The 27,139-nt window shown below is 38.7% G+C and overlaps 1 protein-coding gene across 2 annotated transcripts in view; it reads right to left on the bottom strand.

Moving 5' to 3' along the window:
- Positions 1-285: 285 nt before the first annotated feature.
- The window catches only part of ELOVL6 (ELOVL fatty acid elongase 6), a 135,449-nt gene continuing 108,595 nt past the window's right edge, over positions 286-27,139 (bottom strand). For both annotated transcript variants that reach the window (XM_057706027.1, XM_057706026.1), the window contains exons 4-5: positions 16,576-16,727; positions 286-752 (exon numbers count right to left, since the gene is read on the bottom strand). In XM_057706027.1, coding sequence (XP_057562010.1) covers positions 328-752; positions 16,576-16,727 — 577 coding nt within the window. In that variant the 3' untranslated portion in view covers positions 286-327. The remainder of the gene's footprint in view (positions 753-16,575; positions 16,728-27,139) is intronic.

Genomic DNA, 27,139 nt, shown 5'->3' with positions numbered 1-27,139 from the left:
AATAGCTTTTGTTTGCCTTCTCTTTCTCTCTGCCCCTGGCCCACTTTTGTTCTCATTTGCCCTAGAGTTGACAGATAAAGAGGGAATGGGGTCTTCCAGCAGCAGTCCTTTGAGATGGAGGTGTACTCAGTGAGTCCTCACCCAAAAAGGATCATAAACTTACTGGGTTAAGTCAACCTAATTATCCCTAAGCTGCCTTGGGTTGTGTGTTTGCTCATATGTCTTGTTTTGTTTTAGCTGCACCATATGTGATTCCTTGTGCCATTTTCTTTTGTCTGTTATTTTTCTTGATGACCCTGAGCTATGGCTTCCTCCTCAGTTCCGACACTAGTCAGCCTTCATTGTTTTCCTCATCTTGCCAATGTAGGCCTCAAAGAAGAAGTGGCAGAAGAGCACAAGATAGCTGAGGTACATGAGTGAGGACCAGAAGATGTTCTGAAAGTAAGAGTGACACTGGTCTTGCTGCATCCAGTAGAAGACCAGGTAGTTAATGACACAGCCCATCAGCATCTGAGTGATCTGGGACAAGGTGATGAACATGGCAAACTTCCGGGAGACTCGGAAACCCGCTGCTCGCAAGGCATAGTAAGAGTACATCACAGAGTGCACGCCATAGTTCATAGTCATGAACCAACCACCCCCGGCAACCATGTCCTTGTAGGAGTACCAGGAGTACAGGAGCACAGTGATGTGGTGGTACCAGTGCAGGAAGATCAGCTTCTGCTTCCTCAGAATAATGAATATTGTATCTCCTGAAAGACAAAGAGAAAAATGGACATGAGCCCCTTTGATCATAATCATAATCTACATCTCTGCAAGAAGGTAGATGTCTTGAACTGGTACTTGAGAATGAGATGGACTGGGTTAGAATCCTGGATTGATATTAACTAGCTCAGTGACCCTGGGCAAGGTATTTATCTTCACTATTTTCTAGTTTCCTCATCTGTAAGATGGGGATAATAATAGCTTGGAATTATCTGAGGATTAAATAGGATACTCAACATGCCCTCTTGGCACATAGTAAGCACTTGGTAAATGTTACTTTCAGAAAGGTGTTTTGCACAAAATCATATTAATTTTTTTATTTGGAAGGGACACTAGTAACCATGTTGTCCATTTCCAACTCGGCCATGCATTTTAGGAAATATCACCTGGAAAACTCAAGTGATATTTACTAATCAAGAGAAATGAATTAGAATTCAAATGTCCAGCAAAATGTTCTTAGGCCTCTCTGGAGTAGTAAAGCCACTTTTCTTTGGTACATGACAGAGGTACCCTTTAAAAACATATCTTTGTAAGCTCCCTAGAAAATGTGAAGCCTTGACATATGGAAGTTAGAAAAGTAAAGTTTAAACAAAAGGCTATTCCTGAATGAGAGACAAGATGGCAGAGAAGGACTTGAGCTCACCTCCTCTCATGAAGACACCAAAATCACAACTAACTGCTGAACAACCATCAACAAAAAGACTTGAACCTACTGAAAAAAAATATTTTACACCCATGGACAAAGAAGAAGGCACAATGAGATGGTAGGAGGTGTGCTTTCCCGATATAATTAAATTCCATACCCACTGGGTGGGTGACCCACAAATTGGAAAAGTATATTGCAGAGGTTCTCCCAGAGAAGTGAGAGCTCTGAGCCTCACATCAGGCTCCCCATCTTGGGGGTCTGGCATTGGAGCCACCAGAGCAATTGGCTTTGAAGGTCAGCAAGGGTTGACTGCAGGACTACGGGAAACAGAGACTTTATTCTTGTAGGGTGCACACAAGTTTTCATGTGCACTGGGACCCAGGGCAATGCACTTATTCCATAAAAGCCTGGGCCAGACTTACCTACTGGTCTTGGAGAGTCTCCTGTGGAGGCAGGGGTTGGCTGTGGCAGCAAGGACATTGATGGCAGATGCTCCTGGGAATACTCATTGGCATGAGCTCTCCCAGAGGTTGCCATTTTGGCACCAAGACCTGGCTCCACCCATCAGCAGACAGGGTGCCTAAAGTTGTACTGAGCTCATAGCCACCTCTAAACACACACCTTGACATGGCCCTGCCCACAACAGGGACAAGACCTGGCTCCACCCACCACTGGGCATGCACCAGCCCCTCCCACCTGGAAGCCTACATAAGTCTCTGGATCAACCTCACCCACCAGGGGGCAGACACCAGAACTGAGAAGAATTACAATTCTGTAGCCTGAGGAACAGAGACCACAGACACAAAAAATTAGACAAAATGAGATGACAGAGAAATACGTTCCAGATGAGGGAACAAAATAAAACCCAGAACAATAACTTAGTGGAGACAGGCAAGCTACCTGAAAAAGAATTCAGACTAGTGATAGTAAAGATGATCCAAGATCTCAGAAAAAGAACGGAGGCACAAACTGAGGGGATACAAAATGTCTAATAAAGAGCTAGAAGTTTTAAAGAACAGAGGGATGAACAATACAATAACTGAAATGAAAAATACACTAGAAGGGATCACAAGCAGAATAAATGAGGCATAAGAATGAATAAGTGGGCTGGAAGGCAGATTGGTGGCAATCACTATTGTGGAACAGAATAAAAAAAGGATGAAAAGAAATGAGGACAGTCTAAGCAATCTCTGGACAACATTAAATGCACCAACATTCACTTTATAGGGTTCCCAGGAGGAGAAGAGAGAGAGAAAGGGCCTGAGAAATTACTTGAAGAGATTATCGCCTAAAACTTCCCTAACATAGAAAAAGAAACACTCACTCAAGTCCAGGAAGCACAGAGTCCCATACAGGATAAACCTGAGGAAGAACACACTGAGACACATACTAATCAAACTGATAAAAATTAAAGACAAAGAAAAAATATTAAAAGTGACAATGGAAAACAACAAAAACATACAAAGGTTATCAGCCGATTTTTCAACAGAAACTCTGCAGGCCAGAAGGGAGTGGCATGATATATTTACAGTGATGAAAGGGAAAAAACTATAACCAAGAATACTCTACCCCTCAAGGCTCTCTTTCAGATACAAGGAAGAAATCAAAAGCTTTACAGATAAGCAAAAGTTAAGAGAATACAGCACCACCAAACCAGCTTTATAACAAATGCTAGGGGAAAAGAAAAGGCCACAACCAGAAACAGGAAAATTATGAATGGGAAAACTCGCTGATAAAAGCAAACATACAGTAAAGGTAGGAAAATATCCACACACAAATATGATGTCAAAATGAGTAATCATGAGAAGAAGAGAATACAAATGCAGGATATTGGAAATGCATTTGTTTTAAGTTGCTGGTCTCTCAAATTTAAATTATATAATGTGTGTGTGTGTGTGTGTGTGTGTGTGTGTGTATGTATATAGACTATATATATACATAGATTGCTATGTCAAAATCTCATGGTAACTGCAAACCAAAAATCTGCAATAGACACACACACACACAAAGCAATCCAAACAGAACTCTAATGATAGTCATCAAATCACAGAGAAGAGAACAAAAGATGAAGGGAAGAAAAAAAGACCTACAAAAACAAATCCAAAACAATTAACAAGATGGCAATAAGAACATACATATTGATAACTACCTTAAAATGTAAATGGGTTAAATGCTCCAACCAAAAGACATAGACTGGCTGAATGGATACCAAAACAAGATATATATAAATGGATAAAACAAGATGTATATATACATAAATAGAGACCCACTTCACATTTAGGGACACATACACACTGAAAGTGAGGGGATGGAAAAAGATATTCCATGCAAATGGAAATCCAAAGAAAGCTGGAGTAGCAATACTCATATCAGACAAGATAGACTTTAAAGACTGTTACAAGAGATAAGGAAGGACACTACGTAATGATCAAGGGATCAGGCCAAGAAGATATAATAATTGTAAATTATTGTAATTGTTTTATTACAATACAATTTAATTGTTTTGTTATTTGTAATTGTAAATTGTAAATATGCACCCAACATAGGGGCACCTCAATATATAAGGCAAATACTAACAGCCATAAAGGGAGAAATTGACAGTAACTCAATAATATCAGGGGACTTTAACACCCCACTTACATCAATGGACAGCTCATTGACACAAAAATCAATAAGGAAACACAGGCCTTAAATGACACATTAAACCAGATGGACTTAATTGATATTTATAGAGCATTCCATTCAAAAGCAGCAGAATACACATTCTTCTCAAGTGTACATGGAATATCCTCCAGGATAATCACATGCTGGGCCACAAAGCAAGCCTCAGTAAATTTAAGAAAATTGAATCATATCAAGCATCTTTTCTGACCACAGCACTATGAGATTAGCAATCAACTACAAGAAAAAAAAATGTAAAAAAAGCAAACATGTGGAGGCTAAACAATGTTACTAAACAACCAATGGATCACTGAAGAAATCAAAGAGGAAGTAAAAAAAAATACCTAGAGACAACTGAAAGCAAAAACACATGATCCAAAACCTATGGGATGCAGCAAAAGCAGTTTTAAGAGGGAAGTTTATAGTGATACAATCTTACCTCAGGAAACAAAAAAATCTCAAATAAACCTAACCTTACACCTATAGCAATTAGAGAAAGAAGAACAAACAAAGCCCAAAGTTAGCAGAAAGAAATCATAAAGATCAAAGCAGAAATAAATGAAATAGAGATGAAGAAAACAATGGAAAAGATCAATGAAACTAGAAGCTGATTCTTTGAAAGATAAACAAAATTGATAAACCTTTAGCCAAACTCATCAGGAAAAAAAAGGGAGAGGGCTCAAATTAGTGAAATTAGAAATAAAAAAGTCAAAAATGACACCACAGAAATACAAAGGATCATAAGAGACTACTACAAGCAACTATATGCCAATAAAATGGACAACCTAGAAGAAACGGACAAATTCTTAGAAAGGTACAAACTTCCAAGATGGAACCAGGAAGAAATAGAAAATAAGAACAGACCAATCAGAAGTACTGAAATTGAAACTGTGATTAAAATCTTCCAACAAACAAAAGTTCAGGACCAAATGGTTTCCCAGGTGTCTTCTATCAAACATCTAGAGAAGAGGTAACACTTATTCTTCTGAAATTATTCCAAAAAAGTTGCAGAGGAAGGAACACTCCCAAATTCATTCTATGAGGCCACCATCAATCATCCTGATATCAAAACCAGACAAAGATACCACACACACACACACTCTCTCTCTCTCTCTCCAGGCCTATTATCACTGATTAACAGACAGAAAAATCCTAAACAAAATACCAGTAAACCAAATCCAACAATATATTAAAAGGATCATACATACCATGATCAAGTGGGATTTACCCCAGGGGTGCAAGGATTTTTCAATGCATGCAAATCAACCAGTGTGATGCACCACATTAACAAATAAAAGAATAAAAACCAGATGATTAGCACAATAGAAAAAGTTTTTGACAAAATTCAACACCCATTTATGATAAAAGCTCTTCAGAAAGTGGGTATAGAGGGAATATACCTCAACATAATAAAGATGGTATATGACAAACCCACAGCTAATAACATACTCAACAGTGAGAAGCTGAAAGCATTTCCTCTAAGCTCAGGAACAAGACAAGGATGCCCATCATCACCACTTTAATTCAACATAGTTTTGGAAGTCCTAGCCATGGCAAACAAAGGGAAAAAATAAATAAAAGGAATCTAAATTGGAAAAGAAGTAAAACTGTCACTTTTTGCAGGTGACATAATACTATACATAGAAAACTCCTAAAGATGCTACTAGAAAACTACTAGAGTTCATCAATGAATTTGGTAAAGTTGCAGGTTACAAAATTAATACACAGAAATCTTTTGCATTTCTATACACTAACAACAAAAGATCAGAAATTCAAGAAACAACCCCATTTACCATTGCATCAAAAAGAATAAAATACCTAGGCATAAACTTACCTAAGGAGGCAAAAGACCTGTACTCCAAAAACTGTAAGACACTGATGAAAGAAACTGAAGAGGACACAAACGGCTGGAAAGATATACCATGTTTTTGGATTGGAAAAATCAATATTGTCAAAATGACTATACTACTGAAGGCAATCTACAGAATCAATGCTACTCCTATTAAATTACCAAGAGCAGTTTTCACAGACCTAGAACAAAAAATCTTAAAATTTGTATGAAGACACAAAAGACCCTGAATAGGAAAAACAATCCTGAGAAAGAAAAACGAAGATGGAGGAATAAGGCTCCCTGATTTCAGACTATACTACAGAGCTACAGCCATCATAACAGTATGGTACTGGCACAAAAATCAACGGAACAGGATATAAAGCCCAGAAATAAACTAATTCATCTATGGTCAATTAATCTATGACAAAGGATGCAAGAATATACAATGAAGAAAAGACAGTCTCTTCAGTAAGTGGTGCTGGGAAAACTGAACAGCTACATGTAAAAGAATGACACTAGAACATTTTTTAGCACTATATACAAAAATAAACTCAAAATGGATTAAAGACCTGAATATAAGACTGGATACTATAACACTCAGAGGAAAACATAGGCAGAACACTCTGATATAAATCACAGCAAAGTCTCTTTTGATCCATCTCCTAGAAATAAAATGGAAATAAAATAATGGAAATTTAAAAACAATGATAAACAAATAGGACCTAATTAAACTTAAAAGCTTTTGCACAGCAAAGAAACCACAAACAAAATGAAAAGATAACCCACAGAATGGGAAGAAATATTTGGAATTGAAATGATCAACAGGGATTAATCTCCAAAATATACAAACAGCTCATGCAGCTCAATATCAAAATAACAACCAACCCAATCGAAAAATGGGCAGTAGATCTAAACAGACATTTCTCCAAAGAAGACATATAGATGGCCAAAAAGCACATGAAAAAAAATGCTCAACATTGCTGAGTATTAAGAGAAATGCAAATCAAAACTACAATGCGGTATGACCTCACACTAGTCAGAATGGCCATCATCAAAAAATCTGCAAACAATAGCCTTTTTTTTTTTTTTAAAAAGATTCTACATAAAAGCGATATATGGTATTTGTCTTTCTGTGTCTGACTTCACTCAGTATGACAATCTCTAGGTCCATCCGTGTTGCTGCAAATGGCATTATTTTGTACTTTTTTAATGGCTGAGTAATATTCCATTGTATGTATGGAACTTACTTACAAAACAGCAGTAGATTCATGGATGTAGAAAACAAACTTATGGTTACCAGGGGATAAATTGGGAGATTGGATTGACATATACACACTACTATAAACAGATAACTAATAAGGATCTGCTCTATAGCACAGGGAACTCTACTCAATACTCGGCCTCTGTGGGAAAAGAATCTTAAAAAAAAAAGTGGAATATGTATAACTGATTCACTTTGCTGTACGCCTGAAACTGACACTGCGTTGTAAATCAACTATACTCCAAGAAAAATTTTAAAAAACGTCTACAAACCATAAATGCTGGAAAGGGTGTGGAGAAAAGGGAACCCTCCTACACTGTTGGTAGGAATGTAAATAGTAGAGCCACTACGGAGAACAGTATGGAGGTTCCTTAAAAAATGAAAAATAGAACTACCATATGATTCAGCAAACCCACTCCTGGACATATATCTGGAGAAAACCATAATTCAAAAAGATACATACATCCCAATGTTCATTGCAGCACTATTTACAATAGCCAAGACATGGAAGCAATGTAACGGTCCATTGACAGAGGAATGGATAAAGATGTGGTATGTATATACAATGGAATTTTACCCAGCCGTAAGAAAACATGAAATAATGCCATTTGCAGCAACGCGGATGGACCTAGAGAGTATCATATTAAGTGAAGTGAGTCAGACAGAGAAAGACAAATATCATATGGTATCACTTATATGTGGAATCTAAAAATGATACAAATGAACTTATTTACAAGACAGAAACAGACTTTGAAAACAAACTTATGGTTACCAGAGGGGAAATTTAGGGAGAGGGATAAATTAGGAGTTTAGGATTAACAGATTCACACTACTATATATAAAATAGATAATCAACAAGGACCTTCTGTATAGCACAGGAAATCTACTCAATACTCTGTAATAACCTAGTTCGGGAAAAGAATCTGAAAAAGAATAGATATATGTATATTTATATTCGAATCACTTTGCTGTACACCTGAAACTCACGCTATACTCTAAGATAAAATCAACATTGTAAATCAACTATAATATAAAATAAAAATTAAAAATTTAAACTAAAGGCAAAGACAGGAAAAGAGAACAAAAATTATCTTCTACTGTGTTTAGTGAAGAGGATAATAGGAATATTTTGGTACCAATGAATCAAGTGATAAAAAACTGAGAATTACACACATTTTTATGGAATTAACTTTGAAAAAGCTTTCCAGGATCTATCGAAAATTTTACTAACATTATCCACTTGAAGAAAAAGACCACTGTTTTTTCAGTCTAATGCTCCCCCATCTGAGCTATTTTGGCTATCCAAAAGACCACTGTTTCTAAGGTAGAGAATTTATATTATAGAAGCAAGAATGGTGCTCAGGTAGGTAGATGCTATTTATCTGCAATGATTCTCTGAAAAGTCTAGGGACTCTGAAAGATACACTTTAGAACACTTACATAAAAATGGATGAAGAGCAAGCACAGTAACAAATACACCCAATTCCATTAACAAGTACAAACAACAGCAACAAAAAAGGGAAGAGACACTGGGATGTGGGACAGAAACAGGATTTATGTGGGCAGATGCTTCATCCTCTTTCCTATCTCTGTGTTTTTCAAATATGGGAAAAAACAATATCCTTCATGACCTTTGGTGAACTCGAACTTGACTTCTTTTTGTATAACAAGGAGATCTAGGTGGTCCCTCTTCTTATTCTGAAATTTAATTAAGCACAAGGGGAATTAGTACTTACTCTTATGTCAACCCTCATACTTTAAGAATGCCCTAAAACATCTGGTACAAAAGAAGGTCAGATAGCTGGCAGACTTCTGAGGTTCTGATGGCTGTGGTTAGAATAATACAGGTGGTGCCCTATTCCATTCAGCAGGAGCTATTAGTTTATTTCCCTACTGAATTGTTAAACATTATTACTTCTTACAGTGCAAAACAAAACAATAAGGTATCACTTCACACCAATCAGAATGACTATCATCAAAAAGTCTATAAATAATAAATTCTGGAGAGAGTTTGGAGAAAAGGGAACTCTCCTACACTGTTGGTGGGAATGTAAATTGGTATAGCCTTTATAGAACAGTATGGAGGTTCCTCAAAAAAGTAAAAATAGAGCTACCATATGACCCAGCAATTTCGCTCCTGGGTATATATCCTGAAAAGATAAAATCTGTAATTCATAAAGATACATGCACCCCAGTGTTCATAGCAGCACTATAAGCAACCTAAGTGTCTATCAACAGATGAAATGGATAAAAAAGATGTGGTATATATATACAATGGACTATTACTCAACCATAAAAAAGAATGAAACATTGCCATTTGCAACATGAATGGACCTAGAGAATACCATACTAAGTGAAGTCAAATATTATACGATATCACTTGTAAGTGGAATATAAAATATCTACAAATAAATTCATTTACAAAACAAAAACAGACTCACAGACATAGAAACAAACTTATGGTTATCAAACGGGAAAGTGAGGGCAGGGTGAGGGCTAAGTTAGGAGTATGGGATTAACAGGTACACTATTATATATAAAGTAGATAAACAAAGATTACTGTATAGCACACAGAACTATATTCAATATCTTGCAATAACTTATAAAGGAAAAAAATCTGAAAAAAAAAAAAAAAAAAAAAAAAAAACTAAAAAAAAACGGAATCACTTTGCTGTACCTGAAACTAACATAAGATTGTAAATCAGCTCTTCAATAAAAAATAAAGTCAGTTACCTGCTACCTAGGGAATATGGAAAAAAAAAAAATACCCCAACGTTATTACCTCTTATTTGTTCAGAACAGAAAAGGAAAGTTTCCAGCTGCTGCATTTCTGAACCTTTTATAAAATTTTCTTTGAAGTCCTCTTCTCTATTGTGAGATGCCTGACATTAAGCCCATAAATGTCAAACAGACTAAAAATGATTGATGGTGATGGTAACTCACTTGTATGCTTAAGGGACACAACTAGTGTTCGGAGACCTGGGGTGTGCTTAATATGTTAAACTGTGCTATTTTTGCGTGCTTGTCGAAGATCCACTATTTCTGTGTAATTACTACTCTGGGCGTCTCTTCTGTAGACTATAATGTAGCCACAGTAATTCCAGTCTACCTTTGTTCACAGTGGACAGAAGGTAGAAGTCCAAGGAACTGTTTGTTAAAAACAAATTTATTCATTCGTAATTGAGATTTTTTATGCATCTCTAAGTATTAACTAAAATAATATAAATCCTGCACAATATTCAAACACATTGTAATAAAAGTCATTTGCCATAAAGTAATGAGCATTTTATCCTTTCAGATTCTTTAGATTCACTTTTACCTCTATCATCACTTTTATGTTAAAACTTTATTGTCTAAAGAATGATTTCAGTGTGGGAAGAGTGGTAAGGGCACAAAACACAGACCATATTAGAACGGGCTAAGATAAAAGCTACAAATCTGGAATTGAACACAGCTTTGTGTTTTTCCTGTCCGAGTGGGGGTCTCAGGCTTGATCTGAGACACACTAGGTGTTTCCATTGAATACAGGGAGGTGGGGGCAAAGGATATGTCATGAGATGTTCCAAATGAAATTAATTTAGATACACATAAGAATTTTTCTCAGAACAGATATGCAGGATGACAGATGGAGTAAATAAAGAAGGTGAGGATCTTCCAATAATGGCCCTGAGCCTCTCAGGAGTAGCGCTGCAGTGCCGTATCAAGATTACTGTTCCCAAGCAGGCCACCAACCCAGAGAAAGGCAGTCTCCCTTGGGTGGGGTTCCAGAAAGAGCTCCCCGAGACCTCTCACGGTTCTTTTGATATCCTTTTGATTTGCAGCTGAGATGAAACAGTCACACAACTCTGGCAGTTAGGAGGGACTTTTCCTCTGGGGAAAACCACTTCATAACCCAGTAATTTGTCATGAGCCAGTCACACCAAGAGGATGGCACTTCCAGGCCTGTCAAAAGCTACAGAGTGACCTAGAAATGTAAACAAAAGATAGGGACTGTGGACGCAGTGTTGGCCAACCGATGTTTCTTGGCCAAAGGTCCTATTAGCATCATGGAAAGAATTTTGGCCAGGTATAAGCAGTGAGACTTCTGACTCGTGAATGTTTCGGCCATGGCACGTTTTTTAGCTTCCTCTGGTTCACGTTCTTTACTATAGTCTCTCTAACCTTTGGTTCAGCTATTTCCAGTCAAGAGCCAGCCTGCAGGCAGGACACGGTGATCACATACCTAAGTGTTCCTCCGGAACTATGCCTTCTGCCCACGTGCTCAGGAGCATTTGGAAGCCCCAGCACATGCATGGCCACCGAGGGACGGAGAGCCCCTGTGTGTGTGGCTTGTTACAGATGGATGCACCCCTCTTCACAGAGTTAGCTGGAGCTCTGCTGAGTCAGAGTTTCAAAAACAATGACACACTCAACTGAGCAAGGACCTAGACTCAGAGCAGATGTTTCCAAGTTTTAACAAAACAAAATCTCAGCAGGTTTTAATATAATTCAAACAGTAGTCGCTCCAAGATTTTGGCACACAAAGCAGGTTGGTGGCTCTCTTTCCCTCACTTGTTCTAGTAGATTGTAGCCCTGGAATTCACTGAAATGAGCTCATTGTTCTCTGCTGAAACAGAAAGCCCTTCTTGCTATGAAGAGTCCAGTGAAGGGGGAATGTTAGTGTTTAACGGGCACAGAGTTTTCAGTTGGGGAAGATAAAACTGCTGGAGATGGCCGGTGGTGATGGTTGCACCACAGTGCAAATGTCCTTAATGCTGCAGCCCTGTACACTTAGAAATGGCAAATTTTACGTATGTTTTTCCACAATAAAAAAACACTTCATTGAAAACTGCAGGCACGCAGGTTGGGGGGAGGGGGGAGGAAACAGTCTCTTTATTGAACATGGAAGAAATGTTCTTTTTTTCCTCACAAGATTTTTTTCTTTCCAGTGCACATAGGGAGTCCAGAATCTTAGAGAATTGAAAAGCAGAATTGGGAAGCTAAAAATAAGAAAAATTCTGTATAATCCAAGTAGATAAAGCTTTCTCAATTAAATAGTAGTGACAAGGTTTTCTAAGAGTGAAAAATGGGGAAAGAATTTAACTTTCCAAATGAATGAAAAACCATCCAAACATACGTGATCACTAAATTAGGTGAACTGCTTTTTGGATCTGTTTTGATTCAGCAGTTTATCTTGGGAAGACTGCTATCAAGTGACCTCCAGGATATCTGAGAGAGAATAAGTCATATTTTAAAATTGAAAAAGGATACTCAGACCATGAAAATATCTGTATAATGGATCTGAAACCGCAGGAAGAACTGGTGTCACACACTAGCCTCGTTAAAGAGCTGTGTCAAGTTTAGGATTTAATTTTTTTTCAACTCTTTGGCCCATTGTCAACACTTCAATCCCATGTTTGAAGTGTAAAGGAATGGATTGTTTGATACCCAACCTACAAACTATTGTGGCGAATGAGGCTTCTCCAGGGAAAACAACTATCAAGCCAATGGCACAAGGGACTAGAGTACAGCTCCTTTGGGCTCAAGAGGGAAGAGAATTGTGTCCGATTACAAGGTTTACATGGGGGCAGGAGGGAGTGGCATGTTGGGGCCTAGATTAATCAAGACAGGTGATTCACCAACAGCCTCAGGATGAACAACACTCCAACAAGACAGAGGATTATAGCACAAGTACCTCTGAGTGATGCACTGACAGTTCTCACCCATGAATCCCAACTTGTCCGCCACCTTGACTTTGGTGTCCATTTGGAGTAGAAGTTAGGAGGACAGACAGCACAGGGCAACTCATGTCTTTGAAGGAAAATGACCACTATGCACGGGTCAGGGTGGCTCTTCAATATATTATTCCTTCAGAAGGTAGAAGGGACTATTTTTATTCTCAAGCCCCTGAAACGCAACTGCATAAAACTCAGAACACAGACAAGCAGCCCTGGCAGGGAAAGGCACTTCTAGAAGCAAAGACTGAAGTAGCTGCTTTGCAATTTCAGGCTTAAAGGCCAGAAGAATAGAGGTACCTTTTCTGATTTAAAAAAAAAACAAAAAACAAAAACGCTTGTTGAGGGAAGGGAGGTGGAAATTGTGAAGGTGTTCAGGGTGGCATGTAAGGGGAGTCAAGTTTCATGCCTTTATTGTATTCATGTATCTGTAGTCAATTCTTTACCAAAATGGGGGGATTCATAAGGATACTTATTATATGGAATAAAGTAAAGGTCAAGGGGATATGATATTTCTCAATTTGAACAATTCTTTAACGTTAATAATGCATGAATATTTCAAAGGAAAACATCACAAAACCCCAAGAGAAAAAAATACATGCTCACATTCTCAGACCAACACCAGTTTGAAGAAAAGTGATCTGACTCAGAGACTCTATGACTCTAAATGAAGAAAGAATCACTGTGAAAAGTGTAGCTGGCAAGACAATCTTTTCTTTTATCTGGACATGAAAACAAAATTAAAATATCCTCACAGAATTTTGAAATTTGTAAAAAACACATATACTTCTCTGGCCTAAGACTTTGCAGCTAGTGGTCCTAATTCGGATATTAAAAATAGCGGCCTGGGGGCCTGCTTCAAAAAATTCATATTATAAATTTATTTTTTTGATAAAGTAGCAATTCCATTTCAACCTTTTTAAATGCCTGGCCCATGCTAGGTGCTTAATATAAATTTATTAAGGGACCCACACATCTATGGTCAATTAATCTTTGACAAAGAAGGCAAGAATACACAATGGGAAAGAGACAGTCTCTTCAGCAAGGGGTGTTGGGAAGGTTGGACAGTCACATGTAAAGCAATGAAGTGAGAACACACGCTCACACCATACACAAAAATGAACTCAAAATGGCTTAAAGATGTAAATATAAGACATGACACCATAAAACTCTTAGAAGAGAACATAGGCAAAACATTCTCTGACATAAATCATACCAATGTTTTCTTAGGTCATTCTCCCAAGGCAATAGAAATAAAGGCAAAAATAAACAAATGGGACCTAATCAAACTTATATGCTTTTGCACAGCAAAGGAAACCATAAACAGAACAAAAAGACAACCTATAGACTGGGAGAAAATATTTGCAAACGATGTGACCACAATGGCTTAATCTCCAAAACATACAAACAGCTCATACAACTCAACAACAACAACAAAACCCAATTGAAAAATGGGCAGAAGACATAAACAGACATTTCTCCAAAGGAGACATACAGATGACCAACAGGCTCATGAAAAGATGCTCAACATTGCTAATTATTAGAGAAATACAAATCAAACCACAATGACATACCACCTCACAGCAGTCAGAATGGCCATCATTAAAAAATCTACAAATAACAAATGCTGGAGAGGATGTGGAGAAAAGGGAACCCTGCTACACTGTTGGTGGGAATGTAAATTGGTACAGCCACTTTGGAGAACAGAATGCAGGTTTCTTAAAAAACTAAAAATAGAGCTTCCATATGATCTAGTAATCCCACCCCTAGGCATATATTCAGACAAAACTATAATTCAAAAAGATATATGCACCTCTATGTTCATAGCAATACCATTCACAATAGCCAAGACAAGGAAACAACCTAAATGTCCATCAACAGATGAATAGATAAAGAAGATGTGGTACATATATACAATGGAATACTACTCAGCCATAAAAAAAAGAACAAAATATTGCTGTTTGCAGCAACATGGATGACTGGAGATTATCATACTAAGTGAAGTAAGTCAGAAAGAGAAAGACAAATACGATATAATATCACTTATATGTGGAATCTAAAATATAACACAAATGAACTTATCTATCAAACAGAAACAGACTCAGAGATATAGAGAACAGACTTGTGGTTGCCAAGGAGAAGGGGGGGCAAGGGAAGGATGGAGTGCGAGTTTGGGGTTGGCAGATGCAAACTATTATATACAGAATGGATAAACAACAAGGTCCTACTGTGTAGCACAGGGAACTATATTCAATATCCTGTGATAAACCATAATGGAAAAGAATATACTAAAAAAAAAGAATGTTTATGTATGTATAACTGAATCACTTTGCTGTACAGCAGAAATTAACACAACATTGTAAATCAACTACACTTCAATAAAAAATAAATTTAAAAATTTTATTAAAGGAATAAATGAATAAATCCATACTAATGCTTTACACTCTAAGACTGTTTTCATAGGCTCTGTGTGTGAGCACAGAAGTTTTTTCCTGCTATTCTTCCCTGGCCTTTGACCTGGGAAGACAGTGGTCAAACCAACAGTTCAAACCAATTGTCAGTACTCTGTAGGCAGCGGGTTAGAGACCGCTGTGGAGAGTGGCTGTAGGTGGCAGATGCTCACATCGGAGACACATCAAATCCTGTGTGAACAGACACAGACACAAACAAGGGGCACCTTTCAGAAAGACTTGATAGGTAATACTGCAGGTGGCTTAGAATGAAATGACAACCTCTAACCCCCTTATTAGGAGAAACAGGAGACGGAATACAATCTATAAATAAAAATTTTGAACTAGATAAGCCAATTCTTAATTCTGGATAAAACATTAAGAAACCCAGAAGATAGACAGGTGTCCCCTAAGGATATGTACCAGTTTATGATACGCTGGTCAGCACTGCTCATGGATGAACTCAGAGCTTATTATCACCGGTGGATCCCTTTCTTAGGCAATAAAGATATTTTCCTGGGGAACTGTGTCTGTGTCAAACCCTTGCTACTTAATTTTTCACTGTTTCTGCTAACTTGTGCCACACATATTCCAGACTATTAAAGAGTTGAAAGAAAAAGCCTTAGGCATCTATACACACACACACACACACACACACACATATATAGCACTAGTATTTTGGATTCATTTCTAGAAGATGAACAACATTCCTCTAAGGCCTGTTTCTTCAGTGATTAAAATTAAACAGCACCAGAAACTAACCCTTAATATTTTGTTAATGAGAACATGAGGATATCCAAACAGAAAGCTGAATTTCCTAGTCTGCATCCAAACTCCAGAGCTGAAAGTATGCTTTGATATGGGACTGGGAAATAGCTGTGTGGCTAACTTTTCCCAATATTCTAATATTAGCTCAGCTGTTAATGGCCTCAGAGAAGGGGCTGGGTAGATGTTATAAGCCCCTGGAAGTGTGTTTTCAGCAAGGCTTGGATACGTGCACGTTCTATGTAAACTATTGTGTTCTTCATACACACAACGTACAATTATTTAAAGGGAGGGAAGGAGGGGAGAGAAAATAACGGTGTAAGTTAGTGAAGAATGCAAATTCGTTCACTGTAACTTTCCTGCAACCAGTAAAACAGGAACTCAAATGATTTCTTTGTTCATTTTTCAATAAATATTGTGGGTGTGCAGCTGCAGAGGGGTGGGGGGTTGGAGGAGGAAATGGAAGGAGAGAAGACACTCACCTAGTTCGGGTGCTTTGCTTAGCACAAATGCATAAGCCCAGAATTTGGTGACAGGTCCATTGTAAAAACCCTGGTCACAAACTGAATGCTTCAGGCCTTTGGTCATCAATATGTACAGCATATAAGCACCAGTTCGAAGAGCACCGAATATACTTCATAATGAAAAGAGAAAAGAAACAACATTCAGGAAAATAATTTCACGTCTGACATTAACCATTCTTAGAAGACTGCCATTGGCAGGAAATAGGTAGAGATGAATCCCAGTCATTTGCATTTACCCAGAAGCATTTAAAAATGTTTTGTAAACAAGAGTAAGAAAACTTCTCAGTGCCTTATTCTGAAGGCCATGCCACTTATTCTTCATCAATGTTCCAAAAAGAGGTCATGGAAAAGGGGACTGGATCCAGGGCAGGATCTTAAGAACTCTGATAACCTTTGTGTTTCCGCTTAGAACTGTCCCTTGGGGATGAGATGGGCTTGGCTGAAAACTCTTGGAATTGTATCATTCTCCTAAGCTCCTGGCTCTGTTCCCTGAATCTCTCTCTCTAATCCATCTTTCTCACAGAAGCCGCAGCAAGAAGGCTTGGCTCTACTGTCAACCCCCCCACCACTCGAAGTCCATCCAGGTTCACTCCCCTGAGCTCCCATAACCAGGCACTGACACGGCTCCAACACTGTTCTTCAATGCCCTGTAATGTATTTGCCTCTACACAGGCATAGGTGCTCAAGGATTGTTGAAAAAGTGAGACTGTCGAAAAGTAAACTGACATACAGATTTGTTTTCAAGGAACTGCTAAGGAAATAGGGGAGCTCTGGCGTGTGTCCAGCTCAATGATATAACGTGAAGTATAAAAGGACTTGGTAACTGGAACACGCAGCCTCCACCATGGAATGAACCCTGTACGCGTGTGTCCCAGAGTTCACAAGCCACATGCATGATGAAAAGGAGAGCTGGCTGACCATGGGGGGAGATGTGTTTACCCATCCTTTTTCTGGGAGCATTCCTTTTTTAGGTTTTAAAAGTCAGCATAGAAAACAAACTTATGGGTACTGAAGGGGAAAAGGGGGTGGGGGAGGGATAAATTAAGAGTTTGGGATTAGCAGATACACACTACTATAGATAAAATAATCAAGGTCCTACTGTATAGTACAGGGAACTATATTCCGTATCTTATGATAAACCATAACGGAAAAGAATATGAAAAAGAATTTTATATGTGTATATATATGTATAACTGAATCACTTTACTGTACACCAGAAACTAACACAACATTGTAACTCAACTATGCTCCAATTAAAAAAATAAAATTAAAAACAGTCAGGAGATAAACTAGTGAACAACTAGTTTAGCAGCAACCTCACCCAACAGGGAAACAGGAGTTTTATTCTTTTCAGAGGTATTATCATTTATTTAAAATGTCTTAAGTGTTGCTCCTGACTAAGTCATTCCACAAGGCTACCCTGTCCACAAACATGCATCCACCAGCAAGAACTAAAGGTCAACTTTGCATAGAACCAAGGTAACAAAACTGAATTCCTGGGCACTGCCTATTAACTGGGGATTTTGTAAGCAGCTTCTCTGATGCCATATAGCCTACGTTAAACAGCCTCTTTCCAACATATAAAACGATCCTGGGTAGGATTATTGGCACGATTTTACAGCTGTAGATCCTGTTTAACCCTTCAGTGTCTCCCTGCTGCATTTAGAATGTAACCCCCAACTCCCTAAGGGGACCCTCAAGGCTCTGAATGGTCCCTCCTTCCCGCCATTCTCTTCTCGCTCACTGTGAGCCAATCATGCCAGCACTTCTGATCCTTCCAGTTTTCTGCCTTCTCCTTGTCTCAGGGAGCTTTTTCCCCTTGTTCACCTGAAGGCTGCTCCTTCTCACTTTCTTATCTCAAAGAAATGTCCCCTCCTGGTGGAATGACCTAAGCCTTTGCAGTCAGTGAGCTGTCCCGATCTGGGAACGGGGAGTGGGATTTCATTGGTAACGTCAGGTAGTGAGATTTTTCGGTCGGTCTTACCTGAATTGATTTTTTTATGGTTCATCTTTACCTCAACAGATGTTGGCTAAGTTTTCATATGAAAAGTTGCCACCATCACCAAATTAAGATTATAGGCAAACTGGGGGCTGATTTGTTGCTATAGGAGGTACTGTGGAAATGTGATATATCATCCCCACTGAGCATACAGAGCAGACACTCTGGTTGCCTATTCAAGGGCCAAGTCCCTTCCTCCTTCTCCAGGTAAAAGAACCCTGATTTTGTCCAGGTTCTCCCAACTCATGATTCCCCTAAGGAAGGTGACCTTATCTTCAATTTAGGAGTAAATCCTAATTACCTAAGCAAGTTTTAGTAATCCCATTTCCCTTACCAGTGATTTGTTAAGACGGTCCCTGACCCAGTTCTAGCCAATGAGTTGTGAGGAGAGGGCTGCTGCGGCCTCTTTGGGAAAGGCTTCCTTACTCATTACCATGTATTGCTTGGAAGTGCTGCCGCCATCCTGCAACCAGGAGGGAGCTACCGTGAGGACAAAGGTAACCCAGAGAGGATGGCAAAATATTCCTTCAAGATGTGACTGAGCTGCTGAATTAACCAATCTTTCAGTGACTCCATCACAAGACTTCTTGTTGTGGGGATAAAGCTTCCTTACTGTATAAGCCATTTGGAGTTTTGCTTTTTATTATTTACACCCCAAAGCATCCCAGCAGACACAATATACCAGAGACTTCAGGAGACTTTTGAACACTAGTTAACATTTTGTGCCTATCAAATACATCTAGTCATACATACTGCTGGGGAACTACTTGCTGTATCAGTTATCTGCCTTTCATAGACCAGCGGGAGATTTATTAGTGACTTTTGTACAAGACAAAAGCAAACACACACACAAGTGACACACTTTTAATACGTATTGGTCTCTGCTTCTTAGCCCCAGATCTATGACTTTTCTGAACCATCAGCGCAGTGTAGAGATCACATCTCTCCCCATTGAGTCCAGCCCACCACACCCAGGAAGCAGAGCCCTTCCTCTACTATATTTTGCTGCCAGAGTGTGTGCCTCGCACATGATCAGAGTAGATCCAAGGAAAGTAACTTTGGAATAATTACTACCTTTTTATCTTCCTGAGTCTCAAAACCCATTGTAGTTTAACCACATCCAATTTCTTAAGTATTGGCACAGCTATTAATTCTTTCACTTGTTAAATATTTATTGGCACTGTTCTAGATGCTGGGGTGACAAGAATTAATACACTAACTCCGGCTGCTTCTGCTGGTCCTGGAAGACCTCAGAGGAGGTGGTATTTGAGTCAGGGATAAATAGGTATCCAAATTTTGAGGATTAGGGCACGAGGAGGTTATTTCAGAGCACTGCAGAATTGAAAGTTTAGGTATCACAGTGACCCGCAATATTACTGGCAACGAGAGTGTAGTGCATATTATTGTCCCGTATCTGGACATAAGCCTCACTCCCTAAGCTCTGAACAATAAGGCTGACTCAAAACAGAGGACAGTGCATTTTTCAGGGAAACCCTCAGTGCCAGCCATTGGGCCTGTGTGTCTGAGGGCAAAGGCGCTTTGTTGTGATGTGACAATGCTACTGCTGGGGAGCCGTCGGGGAGCTGCTTGGCCAACGGGATGATTGTTATTCGTGGGAAGCCAGCAGCTCTGCCCCTGGCACATCTCAGCCATTGTGCACTTTGGAACCATGCAGCTTTTTATTATAACTGGGTACAGGGTCCTTAGACTGGGATACTTCACCAAAATATACTTTAAAATATTCTTTTCCCTCCCTAAGTTACATCATCTTGATGCGATGCACGAGACAGATTTGCAGCTTATATTCTGCTCCCCCCTGGTCCTTACTCATACCCTTGACAGACATTACTAATCAATCCTGACACACTTTCTGGCCACGCCTGGACATTGCATCAACATTCCCAACCACTGTAAGCCACTACCAATAGATTAGAGTTGCAAATTCCAGTCACAGTGCTCTCACTTAGAAGTTTAATGCCTGGACAAATTACTTAACCTCTCTAAGTCTTTATTCATCTGAAATAATAACATCTAACTTGTAAATTAGTTCTATGAATTTTGTAGGACAATATAAGTAAGGTATTTAGTTAGCATAGACCCTTTATATACAGGCACTGAATAAAACGGTTTTATTATACTACTATTATTTTATTACTATTTATTGTTGTTATTATTGCTGCTTTTCTTGGTCTGTCCTTCAATGTTGAAAATCACTTAACTCTCTCACCTCACTTTATCAGGTAAGAGCAGTTAAGTCTAATTATCCCTAATCGAAAGTCAAGGGACTTCCCTAATGGCACAGTGGTTAAGAATCCGCCTGCCAATGCAGGGGACATGGGTTCGATCCTGGTCTGGGAAGATCCCACATGCTGCAGAGCAACTAAGCCCGTATGCTACAGCTACTGAGCCCACGCCCTGCAACTACTGAAGCCCTTGCACCTAGAGCCTGTGCTCCACAACAAGAGACGCCACTGCGTTGAGAAGTCTGTGCACCACAACGAAGAGTAGCCCCCGCTTGCTGCAACTGGAGAAAGCCCATGCACAGTGACAAAAACCCAATGCAGCCAATTAATTAGTTAATTAAAAAGTCAAGGAAACTGATATATGGAGAATTTGATTTGCACTGATGATTATTCCTGTTATTAAGTGCTTTATTTCATGAGCCAACTTTTCACGAAGTGACAGCAAGTTCACAATAGAATATGAAATGAACATTTTCTATAGAACATCTTGAAGGAGAGACTGTTGATACAGAAAAGCAACTGGTTCATATGAAATTTATCTTTTGATCAGATGATAAAGGTTATTCAAAATCTAGGGCCTCAAAGAGCCCAACAGTCTGGGCCACTGTGTTGAATGAAGGCAGATGAGACTACTTAATACAACACATGCCTTTTCCAGCTGTTAAGGTCACAATAGCATCTTTTATTTTTTTTTAAAGCAATACATCATTTTTCTTACCAAAATCTGGTTTTGATTATAACAGTTAATGGAAGAGCTGAGTGGAGGGTGAAGTGGATGTTTCTGCCCCCTTCAGCTATGTTAGGCACAAAATGGCAAGGAGACCTGGAGGAGATCACAGCCCTGATTAACTAAGGTGCTTCTTCTCAACCACATGTTCTGGATTCCGGGTCCAGAGGAAGCCTGACTCATCATCATTAATCATTTGCCACAGCATGTACTCAAGGAAGTGCCAAGAATGCCCACTGGACTGTTACTGTGCTCCTTGGAGGGTGGGGGTGGGGAACTTCTATTTCGTACTATACACACGTCTGCATTGTTCGACTATTTTAAAGCAAGCAGATATTAGATTGACAATTTAAAAAATATATTTTTAAATAGGTACCTAGTTATAATGGATACATTGAATAAATACTCACAATTGGTACTAGCTGGTAACTTTTTAGTATGAGATTGAGATACAACTAATCCCTGATTAGCCCACGGATGACACACAGGCACTGGGACTGGTGAAGAAAGACTGACTCGTACTCACTGGGGCAGGGAGAGAGTCTCTACAGCTCACTGTAGGAGACAATAAGCATGTAAATAAATAAATATGTATGTATTATATAAACAAATTTCAAATTCTGACAGAAACAATTCATAGTATAAGTACTAAAAAAGCTTGAGAGAGATGGCTAATCTTCTTTCAAACCCATGCTCTGATCACGAGGTCTGACTATGCATTTAGTTGAGAAAAAGTGGAACAACTCTGTATTCTAGCCTTCCAATTTTAGTGTCATCTGGAAGTCAAAGTGGAATATCTCAACAATGACTATAAGACTTCCAAACTTCTGCCCTGTGAAGAAAGAGCCTGGGGTATAATTCATCAATAATACAATTATTTCTGCATGAACACTAATAGTTGATAAAACCACTTTAGCATTGCTCCCTTCTTGACCCTCAACTTAAATGTAAGGCATTTTGGAAATAAAACAAGGTTTCTCAAGGACTTTTCATTATGAAGTGCCAGCCCCCTCCCTCCACTCCCTGCTAACTCAATAACCAAAGGTGCAATTGCTTCCAGGCCTGAGAAACAAAAACCTTTCATTACACTTGTATCCTATAATCAGAAAAAGAAGGAAAAAAAAAAAGGTGTGAGATTTTGTCAGTTGTCAAAACATGGGAACGGCTGATCTAACAGTAGCAACTCTTTATAAACATAGGAGAGGTCACTGATTTTCCTGATAACAAACTTTCACTGCCATTAGACTGTTTTAGACTCTGACAGCTGTCCTAGACTCTGACAGTTTCCAGAATAGGAAGACTACTCAATGATCCCAGAATAGGTTAAAGCAAATTAACAACAACCAAAAAATTGCAGTGCTTGTGACAGGGCATGATGGCGTCTCCATATCAGTATCATGTCTCTACTGACAGCCCACCTTTCCACACTTGATGACCGGTATCCTTCGCAGAGATGTCTGCTTTTGTTTGGTCTAATCTGGTCTTTGCTAAAAACACATTTTCCAATAATAATACAACAAGCTATCAAAGTGTGAAGTTTTTTTTTTTTGCCTAATAAATCAGCAGTTAAATGGGGATATACATCGTAGTTTTTAAAAATTTGCTTTCTGTACTCCTCTTTCACCAACAATTCAGACTATACAATTTGACTTTTTACTGACTGATCATTTCTAGGGGTGACTCATCTATCTTGATTGGTATATTTAATTGCCTATCTCCAATTTGAAAGTTTAAGTTTCTTGTGGATCAAGAAATGGGAGGCTAGTAAAAAGAACGAAATTGGGACATTTGTAGAGACATGGATGGACCTAGAGACTGTCATACAAAGTGAAGTGAGTCAGGAAGAGAAAAACAAATATTGTATATTAATACATATATGTGGAATATAGAAAAATGGTACAAATCAACCAGTTTGCAAGGCAGAAATAGAGACACAGATGTAGAGAGCAAACACATGGACACCAAGTGGGGAAAGGTGGGGGGGTGAATTGGGAGATGGGGATTACCATATATACATTACTTATAAGAAAAAAAAATCAAGTTGTACACTTTAAATATATGCAGTTTCTTGTATGTCAATTGTATCTCAATAAAAGTTCTCAAAAAAAAGAAACATTTGGCTAAAATTGTATATTATATATATATACCAAAATTAAAAATACATACATCTTTTGGGACAACATGGATGGACCTTGAGGGTATTAAGGTAAGTGAAATAACTCAGACTGAGAAAGACAGCTACCATATGCTTTCACTCATATGTAGAATATAAAAAAGCTAACAACAAAAATAAATGAATAAACCAAACCAAACCAAATCATGTAGATGCAGAAGAGAGAGTAAAGGTTACCAGAGGGGGAGGGTGAAATGGGTATAGAGGATCAACTCCATGGCGACAGACACTAAAATTTTGGTGGTGAGCATGCTGTAGGGTATACAGAAGTGAAAATATAATATTGTACACATGAAACTTATGTTATGAACCAATGTTACCTCAATTAAAAAAATTAATAAAAAATATAGAAAAGATGGTTAGGACATAATGTAAATGTCCTAACATATGCGTCAAAAATTATCCATACTCTGGCTATATTAAAACTTTTGTAAACTCTACAGCCAGAGTGTGGATAATTTTTGTCTCACCCAGGTAATTGACACGAGAATGATTAAATAGATTACAATGAACACAATACAGCAATAAAATATACCAGGTACATTTGCCTTAGATGTTGACATAGAAGAACTCCAGGGTAAATGATTAAGTGAAAGATATAAGAAGCAGAACATTTTATGGTCTGATCCAATTTGTATACATTTTTAAAAGGTTATGCATACACAGACTGCTATTTATAAAAATATTTATGAAGGAAAACCATTCAAACTCTTAACAATCATTCCTATTACGATTTTGTTTTACAATATCCATGCATTGCTCTTTTTCAGGAGCTGCTAGAAACCTAACTTTAAATTCTAGTTTCTAATATTTATAATCTGATGTCAAATAACCTTTGGGGTTTTGGTTAATAAAAAAAAAATGATACCTTAAAAACAGTATGGAGTTTCCTTAAAAAATTAAAAACGTAGAACATACCACATGATCCAGCAATTCCACTCCTGGTTATATATCCGGAAAAAATGAAGACTCTAATTTGAAAAGATACATGCACAGCAATGTTCACAGTGGTGCTATTTACAATAGCCAAGACATGGGAGCAACCCAAGTGTCCATCAACAGATGACTGGCTTAAGAAGATGTGGTACACACACACACACACACACACACACACACTCCGGAGTATTCCTTAGCCATAAAAAAGAATGCAATACTGGCATTTGCAGCAACATGGATGGACCTAGAGAATATTATGCTTAGTGAAATGTCAGAGAAAGACAAATGGGATATAATATTACTTCTATGTGGAATCTAAAAAATAATATAAATGAATCTATATACAAAACAGATACAGACCCACAGACAGAGAAAACAAATTTATGGTTACCAAAGGGGAGTGGGAGGTGGGGAGTGATAAATTAGGAGTATAGGTTTAACAGATACAAGCTAATATACACTAAAATAGATAAGCAACAGGGGGTTACTATACAGCATAAGGAATTATATCCAATATCTTATAATAACCTATAATGGAATATAATCTGCAAGCAAACAAAAGGAAACAACCCCAAACGGAATCACTATGCTGTACACCTGAAACGAACACAATGTTGTATATCAGCTACATTTCAGCAAAAAAAAGAAAAGATACCTTAAAGATCTGAATGTTACTTAGACAATAACTCCTTGCTTCTCAGAGATCAGATGTTAGATGGAGCTTTTAGTCCACAGGGGAATTAGCCGGCCAACAACAACCATGAAAAGAACAGAAATAACTGAAACTGAGATACATGGTAAATGCTGAATAGAAAAGCGGAACCTAGTTTAGAATAGGAATGGGAGGATAGAGAAAGCCTCTGGAGAAGTATCATTAAACCCTGAAACATGGAGTAGCTCCCACTGCATTTCTTGTAATGGTATCTACTGTTAAATAGTATCTGATATTCACTAACTCCTAGACTAAGTAAATGCTACATGTTGCATGTGGCGGCTATCAGAGCTAAAGACTTCATGAAAGAAGCTATGTTAGTGGATAATGTGGTTCCCTGACAGACAGACAGAAGGCGGGCACGTACTCGATGACTGCTCTCTCCACCCACAACAAATCCCCTCGATAAGTCAGAAAACTTCAGTCTGAAACAGATGTTCTTATTAAACGTTTGGTAGGGTGGTTTGGTATTGATGAATTTTCTGATATATCTGTTTATTACCTTAACTTGTAAACCTAAGCATGAAAAAAGGAGGAGGAGGAGGGGGAAGAGGAGGAGGGAGGAGGAGGAGGGAGGAGGAGAAGCAGCGGCGGCGGCGGCGGCGGCAGCAGCAGCAGCCTTAAGGATCTGAATTGCTGCTTAAAGAATCCTGCAGGGTATAGTCCCTGCTTCTGGAGTGTGCGACTTGGATATAACACACTTACTCCAGGTATCTGACAAGGCAAAGAAATATTGGGTCAAGTTTGCAACACTAACTTGATATAAACCAGCCTGGCAGAGTGGAGAGTAAGGAGGAGTGGCAAGCTTAAAAATAATAACAAGAACAAAGACAACGGGGACCATAATGGATCTCAATGAGAATTCCCCCAAAGAAATCGAACACCTGGCTCTATACAACAGTTTAGTTTTAATTTAGAATTTTGATTGATTGTACATAGTTTCATAAAACAGGCAGGATTTTCTTTTATGTTACTTGAGCTAGTGTTATCATGTTTTAATCTGAGATAGAGGAATTTCACCTCCTTGGCAAGACTAGTAGCCTCCCCCCGCCATCAGGGCTAGAGTGGAAGGTGGCCACTGCTATTTTGTCCTGACTCTCAGACCACATATTGCCAGCTTCAATGCTGGCTGACAAGTACTTAACTAGATGGTGGCATGCTATTTCACATTTCAAGGACTTTATTGAGCTCCTACATATGAAATTTGATTTTCACAACTTCATGGGGCACCACTATCCTGGTTATATAGACAAAGCGAAATAGGCATGGAGAAGGCAGGGGACTGGCTCAAGGTTACACAGTTACTAAGCAGCAGAATCTTCTGACTACAGCTCCAGTGCTTTGCCCTTTACCCAGCACTGACCCTGAACTCCTTGGTAGGCTTTCATTTAGGATAGTGGTTCTCAACCTGACTGGATATTACAATCACCAAGATGCATGCTAAAACAATTCTAATGCCTAGAACCCATCTCAAACCAACTTCCTCAGCATCTTAGATGTGGAAGCACCTATGAGTCCTGGCGTTGGGTTACGGACACCCTGGAGACTTCACCCTCCGGGCTGCCTTCCACCCCCCACTCCATGAACCTGTGGACGAAGCTGCCCAGGTAACTGATGAAGAAAGTTGCCTATCTCTGCATCACTGCTGTTCTAGATGAGAACTCTTCTCCCTGAGTTCAACCACTGATGGGATGCCCTCCAATTCATTCCTGAGCAAGTGGAGACTTGCCCA

This window comes from Hippopotamus amphibius, chromosome 13 (assembly GCF_030028045.1).
Source record: "Hippopotamus amphibius kiboko isolate mHipAmp2 chromosome 13, mHipAmp2.hap2, whole genome shotgun sequence".
In the NCBI taxonomy this organism is placed as follows: domain Eukaryota; kingdom Metazoa; phylum Chordata; class Mammalia; order Artiodactyla; family Hippopotamidae; genus Hippopotamus; species Hippopotamus amphibius.
Note: the sequence above shows the minus strand (reverse complement) of the source record. Positions and strands in the feature narration are given on the sequence as shown.